Below are 13,100 nucleotides of genomic sequence, written 5' to 3'. Positions count from 1 at the left end.
CATGGGACCGGGGTCATTTTGTGGCTCTCGCGATCCATGTTTGACAGCCGGGCTTTCCATAAGCTGGAATACAGTCGAATGGCAGGCCTTGGAAGACGAAAAAAAAAAAAGGCTTCTCCTCTTGCCTTTGCGGAGAACCAACCTCTCAAGATGCAACAACTTCTGCGCATGCCCCTCATTATTCAGGTGGTCTAGACTACTACTTGGATAGACCAGGCAGTCCTGGAATATCTCAATCTAACGTCGCTGCCCGTCGCAGACCGACTATCAGAGCGGGAAAGAGCGGCAAGGGAGTAAGTTGGCATGGCCAAAAGCGGCGGCAGGGTGGCCTTGCTGATCAGTGATCTCCGACACATGGGGAGACGAGCTGTTGTACTCTACCATACATGCTCCGTACACGCTGTACAATACTACAATAAGCATTATTGCCCAAGTTTTGCAAGGCTCCTGCAGGCAGCCCTGTTTAACACTTGACCTTGGGCATCACCACAATTTCGCCAAGGTGTGTGTGTCGCTGCGCGGAGCAACGACGTTGAGAACGCACGAGTATGGACAAGGTCCGGTATCGAAGCAAAACTTGACGCATGACGCTCCGGAAGTTGCACATTCATGTCATTATACGGAGTACGGAGTGCTTTTATCTTGCGCCTCGGGAATATGACTATTTGTGGAACACATGCAGTGACAAAGGGCCAGACATGGGACTCATATCTCGCGTGCATCCGCCGTGACATTGACTACATTAACTCAAACACATCCTTATGGTGTGCATGTCTCCGTACGGGGTAGGTGACATGGAGATTACCAGAACAAGGCCATCCAACCACCAATTTTTTTTTTCCATGGCTACGGCTACACTCACTGGGGGTTAAGGCAACAATGCCACGATCCTTCGGTCAAAGGGGGGCTGCGAGACCCGTTGTGGGAGATGTTGCAGGCCGTTTGACATGAGGTCTCGGACTCTTTGAGCACACCAGACGTTTTGCAAAATGCAGCCTACGAGCATGAAGTTGCGATTACACATGTTGGTTGTCGTGCGAGAAAAGTTGAACAATTTCGCATTATGCAGGGAACAGACTCAGAACATCGTTTTACATTACTTTTTTTTTTTTTTTTTTTTTCTTTTCTTTCTTTTCCTCTTTAGTTTGCAGCTCTCGGCTCGGTAATCATGGGTAAGAAGATAATCGCGAGACCACGACCAAACGGACAGACACCTCGTTCTCAGTCAATGTTGCACACATGGATATTCGATCAGGGCACCATCCATCATCAGGCCAGCACTGGGCGAAGCAATGGACGAATGACGTCAAACAAAACTGTTCTTCTGGCAAGCGTTTTGGGAGCTGCACAGTCAGCGACAAGTTTGATGGATCCATCCCTTGATGTAACCCGCCGCTGTGAACATGGCTGCGCATCACGCGCGCAGACGGGATGCCTCAGCCTGTTTGCCCGATGGCCCGGGTAGGATGAGGCATCTTTGAGGTCAGGGCCGTCTCGGCCAGTGCTGCGTTCCAGCATAGCAGGTAACACAGGAGCGTGAGTCACGGTATCTCCGAGAGGTGGTAGTCAGACAGATGATTGCTGGGGAACAAGGAGGCACATTATTTCCTCCCGTCATGACAAAAGCATCGCCGCATTGTAATGATAGCCCATGTCTCGTTTGCAACGCCAGGACTCGGGACTCGGGAGCATGTACGGAATACATGATACATACTAACGTTGCCTACTACTAGGTAGTAAGTAGTTCACCTACTACGCCACGGCAACACGACACGGCAGACTTATCTACAAAACTGGGAAACACAGGGACCAAATACATGGTGAATCCATAATACAAAGACGGGCATTCGTCGCAAACGGCGTCATGATGATTGGATTTTGCCTCTTGGCAGAGCCAGCAAGTGGGAACGACCTCGAGCCAAGGAGCACGCGACAAAACAATATTCCCCATTGTCAACGGGTAAAACTGACGGGGGTCGAGGACAACGACTCTGTCATCTTCCTTGAAAACGCATGCATGGAGTGGAGGCTCAAGGGGAAGAGAAAAAGCCGCTTCTTTACGGAGCACAACCCAGGCGTACACGTCGTCCCCACAGACACGCGAAATCGTCACGCTTCACATCGAGGTCACGAGTGCCCATTGGAGAGATCTCGTCAACTGGCCCTGCGTCGCGGATAAGGTGCAGCCGAAGCGCAGCAATAGCCTCCGCTGGAGAGCTGCAACAGCTGCAACAACTGGGACAGGCGGGCCAGGCGGGACAAACGGGACAGGCATACTTGCATGGTGCTAACTTGGTTGCTCTTGGGTTGAGGAGTTGAGGAGGCAGTGTGGGCTCAACTTGACTCCAACTGCAGTTACCACCCCCCCCCCCCCCCCCCCCCCCCTGGCTTTCATCCTGGCAGAGAGTCCACAGGTTTCTTGTTTCCTGTTTCTTCTTCTTGCCCGTTTGCCGAGGCGTGGAGAGAGTGAGAGAATGGGAAAGGCTCGCCGTGTGTGCATCTGGCATCTCGTGCATTCGGCGCCCCCGGCTGGTTATTCTTGGTATCGAATTGGCGTTGGCCGAATACGGTTTCACCAAGCAAAATCAGGCGTCAATACCGAGTAAAAGTAGCGAACAGCCTCATCCTCTGCCGAGCCCGTTGTCAATAATCCATCTCATAATCTGCATGCCCAATCTTGGCAGGACCAATTGTCTTCGTCTTTATGCGGAACCCTTTTCTCTCTCTTTATTTTGCAGCTGCTGCATTAGACGCAGTGCCCGTTTGGTCACCGTCTTGTGCAAACATCACAGTCATGAAAATTTGATGATTTGATGCCGCCAAAGCGACCAGGGACCGGCCCTCGCCGCAGCCTCCGCCACTCACACAACGCCTCCAAGTGCCTCCAAGTCTGAGTGCAGAAATCATCGTCATCCACCATGAGCTCCGCCTCGTCTCCGCACGAAATGGGCCCTGCCCAGGAACCCCTCTCGCAGAATGAGGAGAAAACCAAGAGAAGAAGCACGCAAATGGCAAAAAAAAAAAAAAAAAAAAAATGACATGAAGAGATGTCTTTGGCTGTCAAAGTCCGACCGCCCCGAGTTTCGTGGTCTTTTAGCCACGGCAACCGAGTGGGAAAAGCCCCCCCTCAATGGACCATAAACCATGGGAATCATTGAATGGCTGGTGACGAGCGGGACTTTGTACGTCATAGTCATACATTACTGCTCTCGAGAGCGGACAATCCCGAGGTGAAGCTCCTGTGCAAAAATATTCCCATGGTTGGGGACGCTGTCGAAACTCACGACTGGAAATGGCCCACGGCATTCAGAGTCGGGAGCCTGACATTGGGATCAATGCTTGAGTCGAAAAGCAGCACCTGGTTTTGTCGACAAGACATGGGCTTCCGTGTTTGTTTCTAGTCCTCAGCCGGCATGGCAATTAATTCCATGGCAGACTGGAAATCTCGATGCACGTTGCGAGTCTCTGCGGCCGTCAGCAATTTCGACAATTCAATGCCAGCTTGGCTTGCCTGAAGCTGGGTCTTTTCTTTTCACACGGGTCGTGCTACCAACCCTTTTTATCCGTGCTAATACTCCGTACCTCATATTAAATTTAAGCTCATTTCTTAATTTACCACGCTTTATTAGTATATAATTTTATATATATTACCTCTATCCTCTATACTAAAAGACTTTTTATAAAAATACTTTATCCCTCCGTAATAAGGATAACCTAGCTCTTAGTGTACACCCCGTTGTCTTAATGGTTACAGTGGACGAAGTCGACATGGAGTGGGAGCGCGCCATAGAGATTGCCTTGGCATGCAGGGAGGTTCTCCGTACAGCCGATATTCTAGATGTCCAAGTCGAACTTGTACAAGCTACGGTCACTAAGCTTGCCGAAACTCGCAAGCTGATTGAGGGCAAGGCGGACCAAAAGCACTGGTTCCGTGAAGACGACACGTACAATATGGCAGCACAGATCAACGAAGCGATGCTCCCAGTTCATTCCTCTCTTGGCTACCGTATTTGCCGGGCACCCCACGGCCCGGACGGAACGATGGGGCTGCATCTCCAATTTGATGGCGACAAGTCAGAGACCTACGGGTCAGTCAGCCGTCACGTCGCTATTGCTGGTAAAGAGAGGGAAGTAATGGACTATAAAGAGCAAGATGGAGACCTACATCATTTACAGCTTGCAGTTCCTCTCTCAGCCTTGAAGACTTGCCGGGAGGAACCTGAAAGAGCACGGTATTTCACCGAACAGCTATTGAAACCCATCCAACGAAGGATTAATGAGTTTCGAGCTTCTGAAAGGGATGAAGAAAAGGTGGATAGCTATAGTCGTTGCTTCAATACGCAGACAGCCCTAAAAGAGCATTCTTCGCACACCAATTGCCGGAGAGGAGGCCATAATTTCTCGGGCTTGCCTTGTCGTCTCCTATACCACCAAGCAAAACTCCACGACAGAGCAGTTGGAGCCTTTCAGTAAACCAGGAGATTCTGGCTCTTGTGTCTTCGACCATGGTGGGCGAGTGGTGGGAATTATTGATGCCGGGCAACAATCTGTCAATGTTAAAAGATTCGGCAAACACTATGAAGGTGTCGGCTCTACTGTCTCACCCAAAGACTCTGCAACCTCTTCAACGCCAAAAGATTGTATATGTTTCGAGAACTCTTACGGAAGAGAGCAGAGTCGTGCGGTAGACGTCACTTTTGTTACTCCAATAGACTGGGTATTGGATGACATTGAGGAATTTCCTGGCTACAAGGCAAAGATGATCTAACGGACAGTCATGTATACGGTGGAAAGCCCGTCGGGGAGGCATGAATCAAATTCGTTATATTAGCTCCTGGTGTTCTTTGTCTTGGTTTATTGTAATGCCGCAAAGGGCGGGTTACCTAAGGTTATATAGAGTAGGTGAAAGAGGAGGAAGCCCATTGCGAGACTGACCTTTACGCCTCAGTTAAAGTAGTTACTAGTAAGTGGCTCGTCCACTTAGTCGTCGCTGACGGGTAGTTGTGTAAAGTGCGGGGAATATGGTCGGGAAACCTCGCTCCACGTTGTAGGCGGGCGGGGTCACCCCAACCACCTTACAGGAATAAACGAGGTTCGGACACGTTTATAACAAGACGAATAGCGAATCATGTCTAAATCTCAGTTCAAGGCTAATAATAAAGGCTATGAGACGAAGGATTAATTTACTATTTATGTAAGGTGGGTTTATTTAGCACCCTCTCTAGCGAATTTGACACCCTAAAAGTATACTATTTTGATGGGAAAATTACAAGTATATAAGGGTATATCAAGTACCTAGGTATATAAAAACATTTCATAAAATATATAGTATTAATAGTAGTGTTAATAGGTAACCTTGACAAGTGTTGATCTTGTGACTAATTACCAAGCTAGAAACACTAGAATGCCACTCGTAGGGGTGCTAAATAAATCCACCAGAGCCTTTATTTATTCCGACGCAGAGTTCTGTTGCTTCCCAACTAGCTGGGCACGACTTTTACGAGACCTCCCGTTGATCGATGGGAGCCGTAATCTCGGTCCACGTCACTGGCTCCTCCATTTGAAGCCGAAACTCACATTGTCCGAACCCTTGGTGCGAAAGACGGCAGAAGGAACAACAGGATGCTAGAAATCCTGGTGGCTGGTCATAACACGTGTAATCTATGTGATGGTGACGCCCTCTAAATGAGACTAGCAGCCGCCATGTTCGCTGCAGACACGAAAACGGTCAAGCTGAGGCCGTCGGCTTGCATTAGAGCACTCTACGCGAAGAAGGCGCGCCCCGAGATGGAACACGGTCTGGTCATGCATGAGATGATGCAATAAAACACACCAAACATTACGCAGGACTGCAACTGCTCCGGGTTTGAGAAGCTCAGTCGGGTGGGATGTTTTTACCCATCGGTGAGAGAGAAAAGCAAGCAACAACCCCCCCCCCCCCCCCCCCCCCCGGGGCATTGTATCTGACCGCCGCACCACCGTGCAATGCCGAAACAAGACGGCAATGACACAGGCTCCTCAATGTATATCAAGTCCTTTGGCGCCCGTGTCGAGCTCCCAGCTTTCCCCGCACGCTACGGCCGAGGCCAATGCCGAGCATGCTTGAGCAGGGGACTGACAGCGCGGCTCTGTGGCATCGGTCGTCTCATTGGATACCGGCACCCTGTATGTCGTGTTTCACGACGATGGAGAGGCCGTGGCACGGTGGTTCGCACGGGATCTGTGTGTTGGATCATTGCACATGTACATACAGCAGCATGTGACTGCGCCAACATTGTACCTCAGCAGGATACGACCCAGGACTCTGTGCACAAGCGGACATGGTTCTTTAATAGTGAGGAGGGCCCGGTCGGAGAGTAAAAAATGTGACAAGCGAACCTGTTCATCTGCGGACGCAACCATGTCACCCTGACGCCTGTTTGGGAAGGTTCAAATCCCGGCAGAAAGGACAAGGCGCAACTACCAGAATGCCACGTCTTGTACGGAGTAGTGGTATAACGCGGTGCGTCCGAGTCGTTTACATGGTGGGTAGGGGACCTGATACCGGTACTCTCTGCTCGACTTGGTCTTGCGAATATACACACGCTCGCTGCGGTGGTCCGGGTGTTACTATGAGCTCATCTTCTGCGGGCAATACCATGAAGGTATCAGTATTCCGGACCGAATCAATGTTTTTGGGAATTTGAAGCGTCTTGCTGGGGGTGATGAGATGATTTTAGCATAGTGAAAAGCGGCAGAGCCTGAGTGGAAACAACTTCATGCTACCAAGACACTGTTGTGGTGTTTGAAAAGGACATTCTCCTGCAACCCTATAGGTGTGCTTAGAGACGCATGGAATATGAAACTTACCTGAATGCAGTTCGATTACTGAACGAGTTACCGGACGGAGATGCGACTGTATCGTGAACGACCCCATCTAAATAAATACCGAATGGTCCAGTCAGTCACGAAGGAGTTTTCCAGTCGTCCATTTACCAGGACCATTACGATCAAGGTAATGGTTTAGACAGAGTCGAGTCGAGCCTTCTTCATCAATACCAAGTTCTTCCCGATTTTGGATACTTACACGGCTGTTGTCTCGCGTATTAGTTGGTATCGCCGCTTGTTAGGTCATGGAAGGACAGTTGATAGAAGTACTATGAAAGAGAGTCCTCGCGGGGCCACCTCTAGCCATGTATGCGTATAAAGCTGGTGAAACCCGGCAGGCAAAGGAAATCCTCTCGTATAACTGCCCTGTTTAGGTTGCTGTATCGGCGACCCAGTGCCAAAGACGACGACGGCAATAGCCGCCTTGCTAGTGTGAGACTGACTCGTCTTAACAGATGCCCCCGGAGGCTTGTATCACCAGCTGGAAGAACTTCATGGAACGTATACTTCCCCGAGCACTGCTTGCCGAATATGTAAAAGGTTCTTTTTCCGCCGTGTAACCATTTTAGCAAGTTGGAGAAGTGATTACCTCCGCCTTATTCATTAGATCCCGTATATTTATGAGTCATTCGTTGCTGGCCTGTTCAAAACCGCAGAATATCAATCCGCGTGTCACTTTGTGAGGTTGTGAAATTGCCTCTTAGCTCGGAAAACTAGACGTGAAGGAAAACTGCGAAGAAAGGCAACGTCTGTTTCACGGCCCAACTTCAGCCCTTCAAATCATATATGTTTTCCCCTAGGACGCATAATTTCATTCACATGTGTACTAGAAACATGTGGGTAGTTCTCGAGCATCGTGAGATGGTATTCTACATCTCAAAGAAAATACTGCAGTCGACCCCAAGAGGCTGACAATGAAGCCTCCTCGTCTTCATCTTCCACAGGCGTAGTTGATGACGTTGGCACGCATGCTGGCACGCATGCTGGCAACCACGGAACATGTGAGATGGTTGAGAAAGGCGGTCATTACATCCGTAATGCAGTACGAGTCTCGCAGCTTCATAGATTCCATGCGTATATGAAACCGTCCTTCATCCTCGGCAACATGAGAGAAGCTTGAACATCTCGTCAAGACGCATACGTGGATCAAAGGGGGCTTTCGGGGTGTGACAATATCCAAAAAGGAAGAAGGGCACAAACACAGTTTGTATGTCGTACGCAATTTCTTTGCAAACTCTTGTTGCATGGTTTTTGGAAGCCCGAGTTCATGACAACCCTGTTACGCATTGTGTGTCTCGGGGAAAGCCTGAACTTCTATCATCAATCCCAGTGGCTACAGAGTCAAGTTAACACTCAGCCTCCGATGTTAAGTCCTAACGTAAAAGGTACGAAATGGAACTACTGTACCTGCAGGGTCCAGTATTGCGTAGGTGCCCGCCGGCAGTTCCGCCCAGTTGGCGTAATTTGACAATGGAACGGTTCAAAATGGATTTTGCCAATTATTCTACGACAGCTGTTGCATACTTCGCAGCTCACAGCTAAAAGGCAGGAACAGGGGTCTAGCTTACACCGAACGTGGAGTTGCTGGCTGTAATGGCCCTTGTTGTCTTTAATCAACCGCAACATGAGGCATCCGAGTATGCATCACTATCTCCCGGAAAATGGCGGCAATGTAGACCGTCACATACAGACTACAAGGACAAAATATGTTAAGAGGGAAGAGTGTGAAATCATACAAGAGTGCTTGAGCAACGGAAGCATTTAGATGCAAAGCTCATATGGAGGCGTGGCCCTCTTGCGTTGCTCATTGTCATGATGTAAAATGACAGCAAGCTGACAGATAACGAAAGAGTTCTACGGAAAGGCAAACCAGCTTAAAGGCAGTGTTTCTTGGTTGATTTGCGCGAGATATCGTGTCGCCTATTTGACAGCGGTAGAGCCCGTTGCCAACCCCGATGGTACTGTTGTGTGGTAATGGTTGATTCATGCTTGGCCGCATGCGGCAGCCTCGAGACGATTTCAGCTCTCTGGCAAGATGTTTGCCTATCGCCAAATATACATTAGTATCTAAGTCATCTATATCTAACAATGCATTGCACAACAAACAAATACCCTGTGTATTCAAGTGCGTTTTCGTCTCAGCCTTGTTGGAATTTTGTACGGGTTGGATGGAACATCTAGATCCTGAGCAAGGATTTTACAGCCGCGTTACTTTATTGATGGAGCGAGCTTGAATGCTTCTGGATACGGAGCACATGGGGTTGTCCCTGGTTCTCGTTTCCATATGAACAGGGGGATCTGATTCGGTTGCTCTTCCAGTGGCGTCGTGGGGCTTCTTACTGCTAGATCTGGAAGAGGCGGGCTGGCTGGTTGGGCAACGACGAGTGTCCGGCCGGCTTGCTGACCGACTGGAGCTTGGTGAGAACTTCTTATGCTCCGTGCCTCAGTGACTTGGTACCATGATGTCTGGATGCAAGACCAGTTTCGCGGGCCCCAGTCAAGGGGCACTTCGGCTCCCAGATCCAGCTGCGAGGTCGGTTCGGAAAGAGACGCCAAGGACTCGTGAAGATCCGGATGGCGAGGGCTCTCGAATAGCCTCGGGATCATTCGCCATTCACAAGCGATTCACCAAGTCAGCACGCGTCGTTGGTCGGGTCATGACGGCGACGCTGTGGACTCTCAGGGAACTGGGAGCCGGCAGTGACGTGCGGGCGGGTCCAACCAGCCTTGAAGAGTCTGGTTGAGTCTGGGCGAGTCTGGCTGGGGGAGTCTGGGCTGGGTCGAGTCCATCATGAAAACATGTGGTGGTTGTGGTGGCCAGTCCCGTCCAACATGTTCCATCATTCGTGCCGCTCTGATTGGTGTCTAAGCTGCCCCTCATCGGAGCCCCTCCTCGCAGCCCCTCGCTGAGACGCTTCCCCATGCCTCGATGGTGCAAGCACCTCTTTGCTATACAGAAAGCTCCGCGCCATTTCTTTGTGAACCTCTCTGGTGCCTCCTTCCTTCTTTCCAACTATCCATTTTTTCACATCACTTGGAACCCGTCTTCGTCGTCTTCTTCATCCTTTTGGTCCTTGTTTCTCCTATCCATACAAGTAATTAGAACGGCCTCAGCGGTTCGTTTCCAATCGACCATACACATCCAACCGTCCTCGTCGTCATCATGGTTAAAGCTGGTATGCCTCGGACCCCTCAACCCCGCATTCCCAAATACTTCCACAGAAAGTGCTATTTTTCTGTCCGTACAGCAATAATGCTGACAGTTCCCTGATGATAGTTGTTGCCGGCGCCTCTGGCGGCATTGGCCAGGTGAGTTTGCCGCGATTGCCCTCAGACCAGACCCGTCATTGGAGCAACCAGCTCTTTCGAGTACAAACCTTCGCTGACTGTCCTTCGCTGACTGTTCTGTCCTCACTCCTTCCTTAGCCTTTGTCCTTGCTCCTGAAGAACAGCCCTCATATCGATGAGCTGGCTCTTTACGATGTTGTCAACACGCCCGGTGTTGCTGCCGATCTCTCTCACATTTCTTCAACTGCGGTAAGTTGGCACTTGGAACGGACCAACGACACGTCCTTTCATCAAGAGGAGCACAGTTGAGCTGATCAGGAATGTCTGGGCTATCTTAGAAAGTTACCGGCTACCTTCCTGCCAACGACGGCGCAAAGGCTGCCTTCAAAGATGCGGATATCATCGTCATTCCCGCCGGAATTCCTCGTATGCCATAATCTTGTCTTACACGTCCTAACAAAGCGGCCACCCCCCACAGCATGGCCACTCTGCAATCCGTTCCCTCAGGATGCCGACTAACCAAGTTCCCGTTCTACAGGCAAGCCCGGTATGACACGTGACGACCTTTTCAATATCAATGCCGGCATTGTCAAGGGCTTGGTAGAGACTATTGCTGAGGTTGCCCCCAAGGCCTTCGTTTTGGTCATTTCCAACCCTGTAAACTCGACTGTTCCCATTTCCGCTGAAGTTTTGAAGGCAAAGAAGGTCTTCAACGCCCAGCGTCTCTTTGGTGTCACTACCTTGGATATTGTGCGAGCCGAGACATTTGTTGCTGAAATTGTCGGCCAGAAGGAACCCCAGAAGCTTACCATTCCCGTTGTTGGTGGCCACTCTGGCGAGACCATTGTTCCTCTTTTCAGCAAGGCCAACCCTTCAGTCAACATCCCCGCTGACAAGTACGACGCCCTGGTGAACCGTGTTCAGTTCGGTGGCGATGAGGTTGTGAAGGCCAAGGACGGAGCCGGATCTGCCACTCTGTCTATGGCGTACGCTGGGTTCCGGTATGTTCAACCACTAGCCCCCGTTGTAAGCGACTATTGTTCACAGCAGCTGACCGAATTGATTTAGTTTCGCTGAGAAACTCCTACGCGCTGTGAAAGGTGAAAAGGGTCTTGTTGAGCCCAGCTATGTCTATCTTCCTGGCGTGCCCGGTGGCGATGCAATTGCCAAGGAGACCGGTTGCGACTTCTTCTCTGTTCCCATTGAACTTGGAGTATGCCAATGCGCCCCTAATCACATGAATCCCAACTTCTTTATCATTGAATATTCACTAACACCTGCTCCAGCCCAACGGTGCCGAGAAGGCCACCAACCCCTTGGAGGGTCTCACCGAGAAGGAGAAGGGGCTTCTTGTAAAGGCTGTGGAGGGTCTGAAAGGCAACATTAATAAGGGCATTGACTTTGCTCACAACCCTCCCCAAAAGTGAACAATCCCCAGCTTTCCCAAAGCAGCCATCTGATTTACGGATGGCTGTCTTCAGAGACAATAGCTATGTGAAATTAGCGTAATATATGAATAAGGCCGTTGTTGCTGATGTTGGATTCTTCTCATAGGCTGTGAAGTGCATTTGCGCCAACTACCCAAACCCCAAGAGCGTATCGACCATCAATGGTAAGAATTCAGGGAGTGGATGAGGAAGGCATGTGGGAACCAACAGGAACTGGTCGTACTTTGGCTTTGAGGCTCGACTTGCGAGTCTCGTAGGCATCGCGTTAAGAGCAAATTGCAAATATTGCGCTGCACCTTGCTTGTCAAATTGCTGCAACAAACTCCTATATCTTTGGTAGCTATGATTTGGAATTGAGTGTCTTGATCTGGAAAACAGCTCCTGGCAGTTCGTTAATTTCTGCTTGAACCGTGGCACTTGTGCCCAATGCCGCTAAGGCACCTCGCACGATTCCACAGGGAAACCAAAGAAACTAAAAACTTGGTTAGCGATACGATTGATTGACACGACTACACAGCCAGGGAACTACATATCATACCGGTTGTGCCCGCACGACCGCTTGACCCCCTGCAACAGTACTCATGCGCGAAAATGGCCGGAACACGTTGTCGGTCAGAACGTACACTCCCTAGTTGCCCATCACGTTAGCACTTGCCCTCAACAAACTCGTAGCGTTGGCTGGATAAGCGTACGCGATGATTGGTCTTCAAATTGTCGATATTCTTCCCGAACACAAGAGACCACAGATCTTTGCATAAAAACTTGATCACATCCAAGGTATCGTTGAATCGAGGACGGTCTCTCGAGAACCTAGGTCCCAGGGAGTTCAGCAAACGTGCACGATAGACTTCCTCCCCCCCCCCCAAAACGGCGGCGGGCCAGAGACAAACCTTTCCACCAGACCCTGTCCAACACGGTACCCGAGGGATTCCAGCCGAAAATGCACCGCGTCAAGCTCCTCTTCGTCATCCAGCTTCCGGGTACCCGGGTTGGAGACGTGGTGAGCTCCTCCCGACGCTAAACTCGCAGCGCGGTGGCTCGTCGAAGCTGCCTCGGCCGTCTGGGTGCTCGCGGGCTCCGGCAGATCCTGTGTCGAGTCGCGCTCGTTTGCGATGCGGTAGGCAAGAGGGACGAGCTCTATCAACAGAAAGTCGAGGCATGATGACGAGAGAAAGTTGGCGGACGGATCCGACGAATTAAAAGGGGGCATTACGGGGTCGAGAGACATGGCGACCGCGGCGATGGGGTAGCTTTTGCTGCTTCTGAAGGGATCGGTGGAAGGAGGAAAACGCCTGCTGTCGAGGCGGGAAGGGTAATTATTTATCGGTCGGGCGTGTAGCGGCAAGCCAAGGACGAGCATACATGTTGTTGTTGAATGGGCGCTGATGGACCGCGGGGTTGGTAGTAGTGGCTCTGAAGACAGGGGGAATATTGAGGAGTCGGGCTTCTGTAGGGTAGGCAGCTCTTGATCTGCACGTGCCGGTAAGGCGAACTGGA

At 50.5% G+C, this 13,100-nt stretch overlaps 3 protein-coding genes across 4 annotated transcripts; 2 read left to right on the top strand and 1 right to left on the bottom strand.

The window, feature by feature from the left end:
* Positions 1 to 3,744: 3,744 nt before the first annotated feature.
* On the top strand, positions 3,745 to 4,656 carry J3458_020384 (uncharacterized protein; the record flags this gene model as incomplete). The annotated part of the gene is made up of 1 exon (XM_007814826.2): positions 3,745 to 4,656. The coding sequence occupies one exon, from the start codon at positions 3,745 to 3,747 to the stop codon at positions 4,471 to 4,473; it is 729 nt and encodes a 242-aa protein (XP_007813017.2). The 3' UTR covers positions 4,474 to 4,656.
* A 4,889-nt stretch (positions 4,657 to 9,545) lies between these two features.
* J3458_020383 (uncharacterized protein) lies at positions 9,546 to 11,982 on the top strand. Of its 2 annotated transcripts, XM_007814827.2 has the most exons (8): positions 9,546 to 10,043; positions 10,145 to 10,176; positions 10,294 to 10,404; positions 10,494 to 10,581; positions 10,694 to 11,156; positions 11,224 to 11,368; positions 11,442 to 11,578; positions 11,710 to 11,982. In XM_007814827.2, exons 1-8 carry the CDS (start codon positions 10,031 to 10,033, stop codon positions 11,714 to 11,716), a joined length of 996 nt encoding a protein of 331 aa, XP_007813018.2. In that variant the 5' UTR covers positions 9,546 to 10,030; the 3' UTR covers positions 11,717 to 11,982. The 2 variants fall into 2 exon arrangements, with proteins under 2 accessions (XP_007813018.2, XP_065972995.1); XM_066122005.1 differs by having other exon boundaries at positions 11,442 to 11,888.
* On the bottom strand, positions 11,881 to 13,096 carry J3458_020382 (uncharacterized protein). The gene is made up of 4 exons (XM_066122004.1): positions 12,494 to 13,096; positions 12,296 to 12,413; positions 12,142 to 12,231; positions 11,881 to 12,075 (listed from the first exon to the last, which is right to left on the bottom strand). Exons 1-4 carry the CDS (start codon positions 12,961 to 12,963, stop codon positions 11,944 to 11,946), a joined length of 810 nt encoding a protein of 269 aa, XP_065972994.1. The 5' UTR covers positions 12,964 to 13,096; the 3' UTR covers positions 11,881 to 11,943.
* Positions 13,097 to 13,100: the final 4 nt, after the last annotated feature.

This window comes from Metarhizium acridum (assembly GCF_019434415.1).
Source record: "Metarhizium acridum strain ARSEF 324 chromosome Unknown scaffold_573, whole genome shotgun sequence".
Lineage (NCBI taxonomy): Eukaryota > Fungi > Ascomycota > Sordariomycetes > Hypocreales > Clavicipitaceae > Metarhizium > Metarhizium acridum.
The sequence above is the reverse complement of the archived record's forward strand: the minus strand, read 5'-3'. Positions and strand labels throughout refer to the sequence as shown.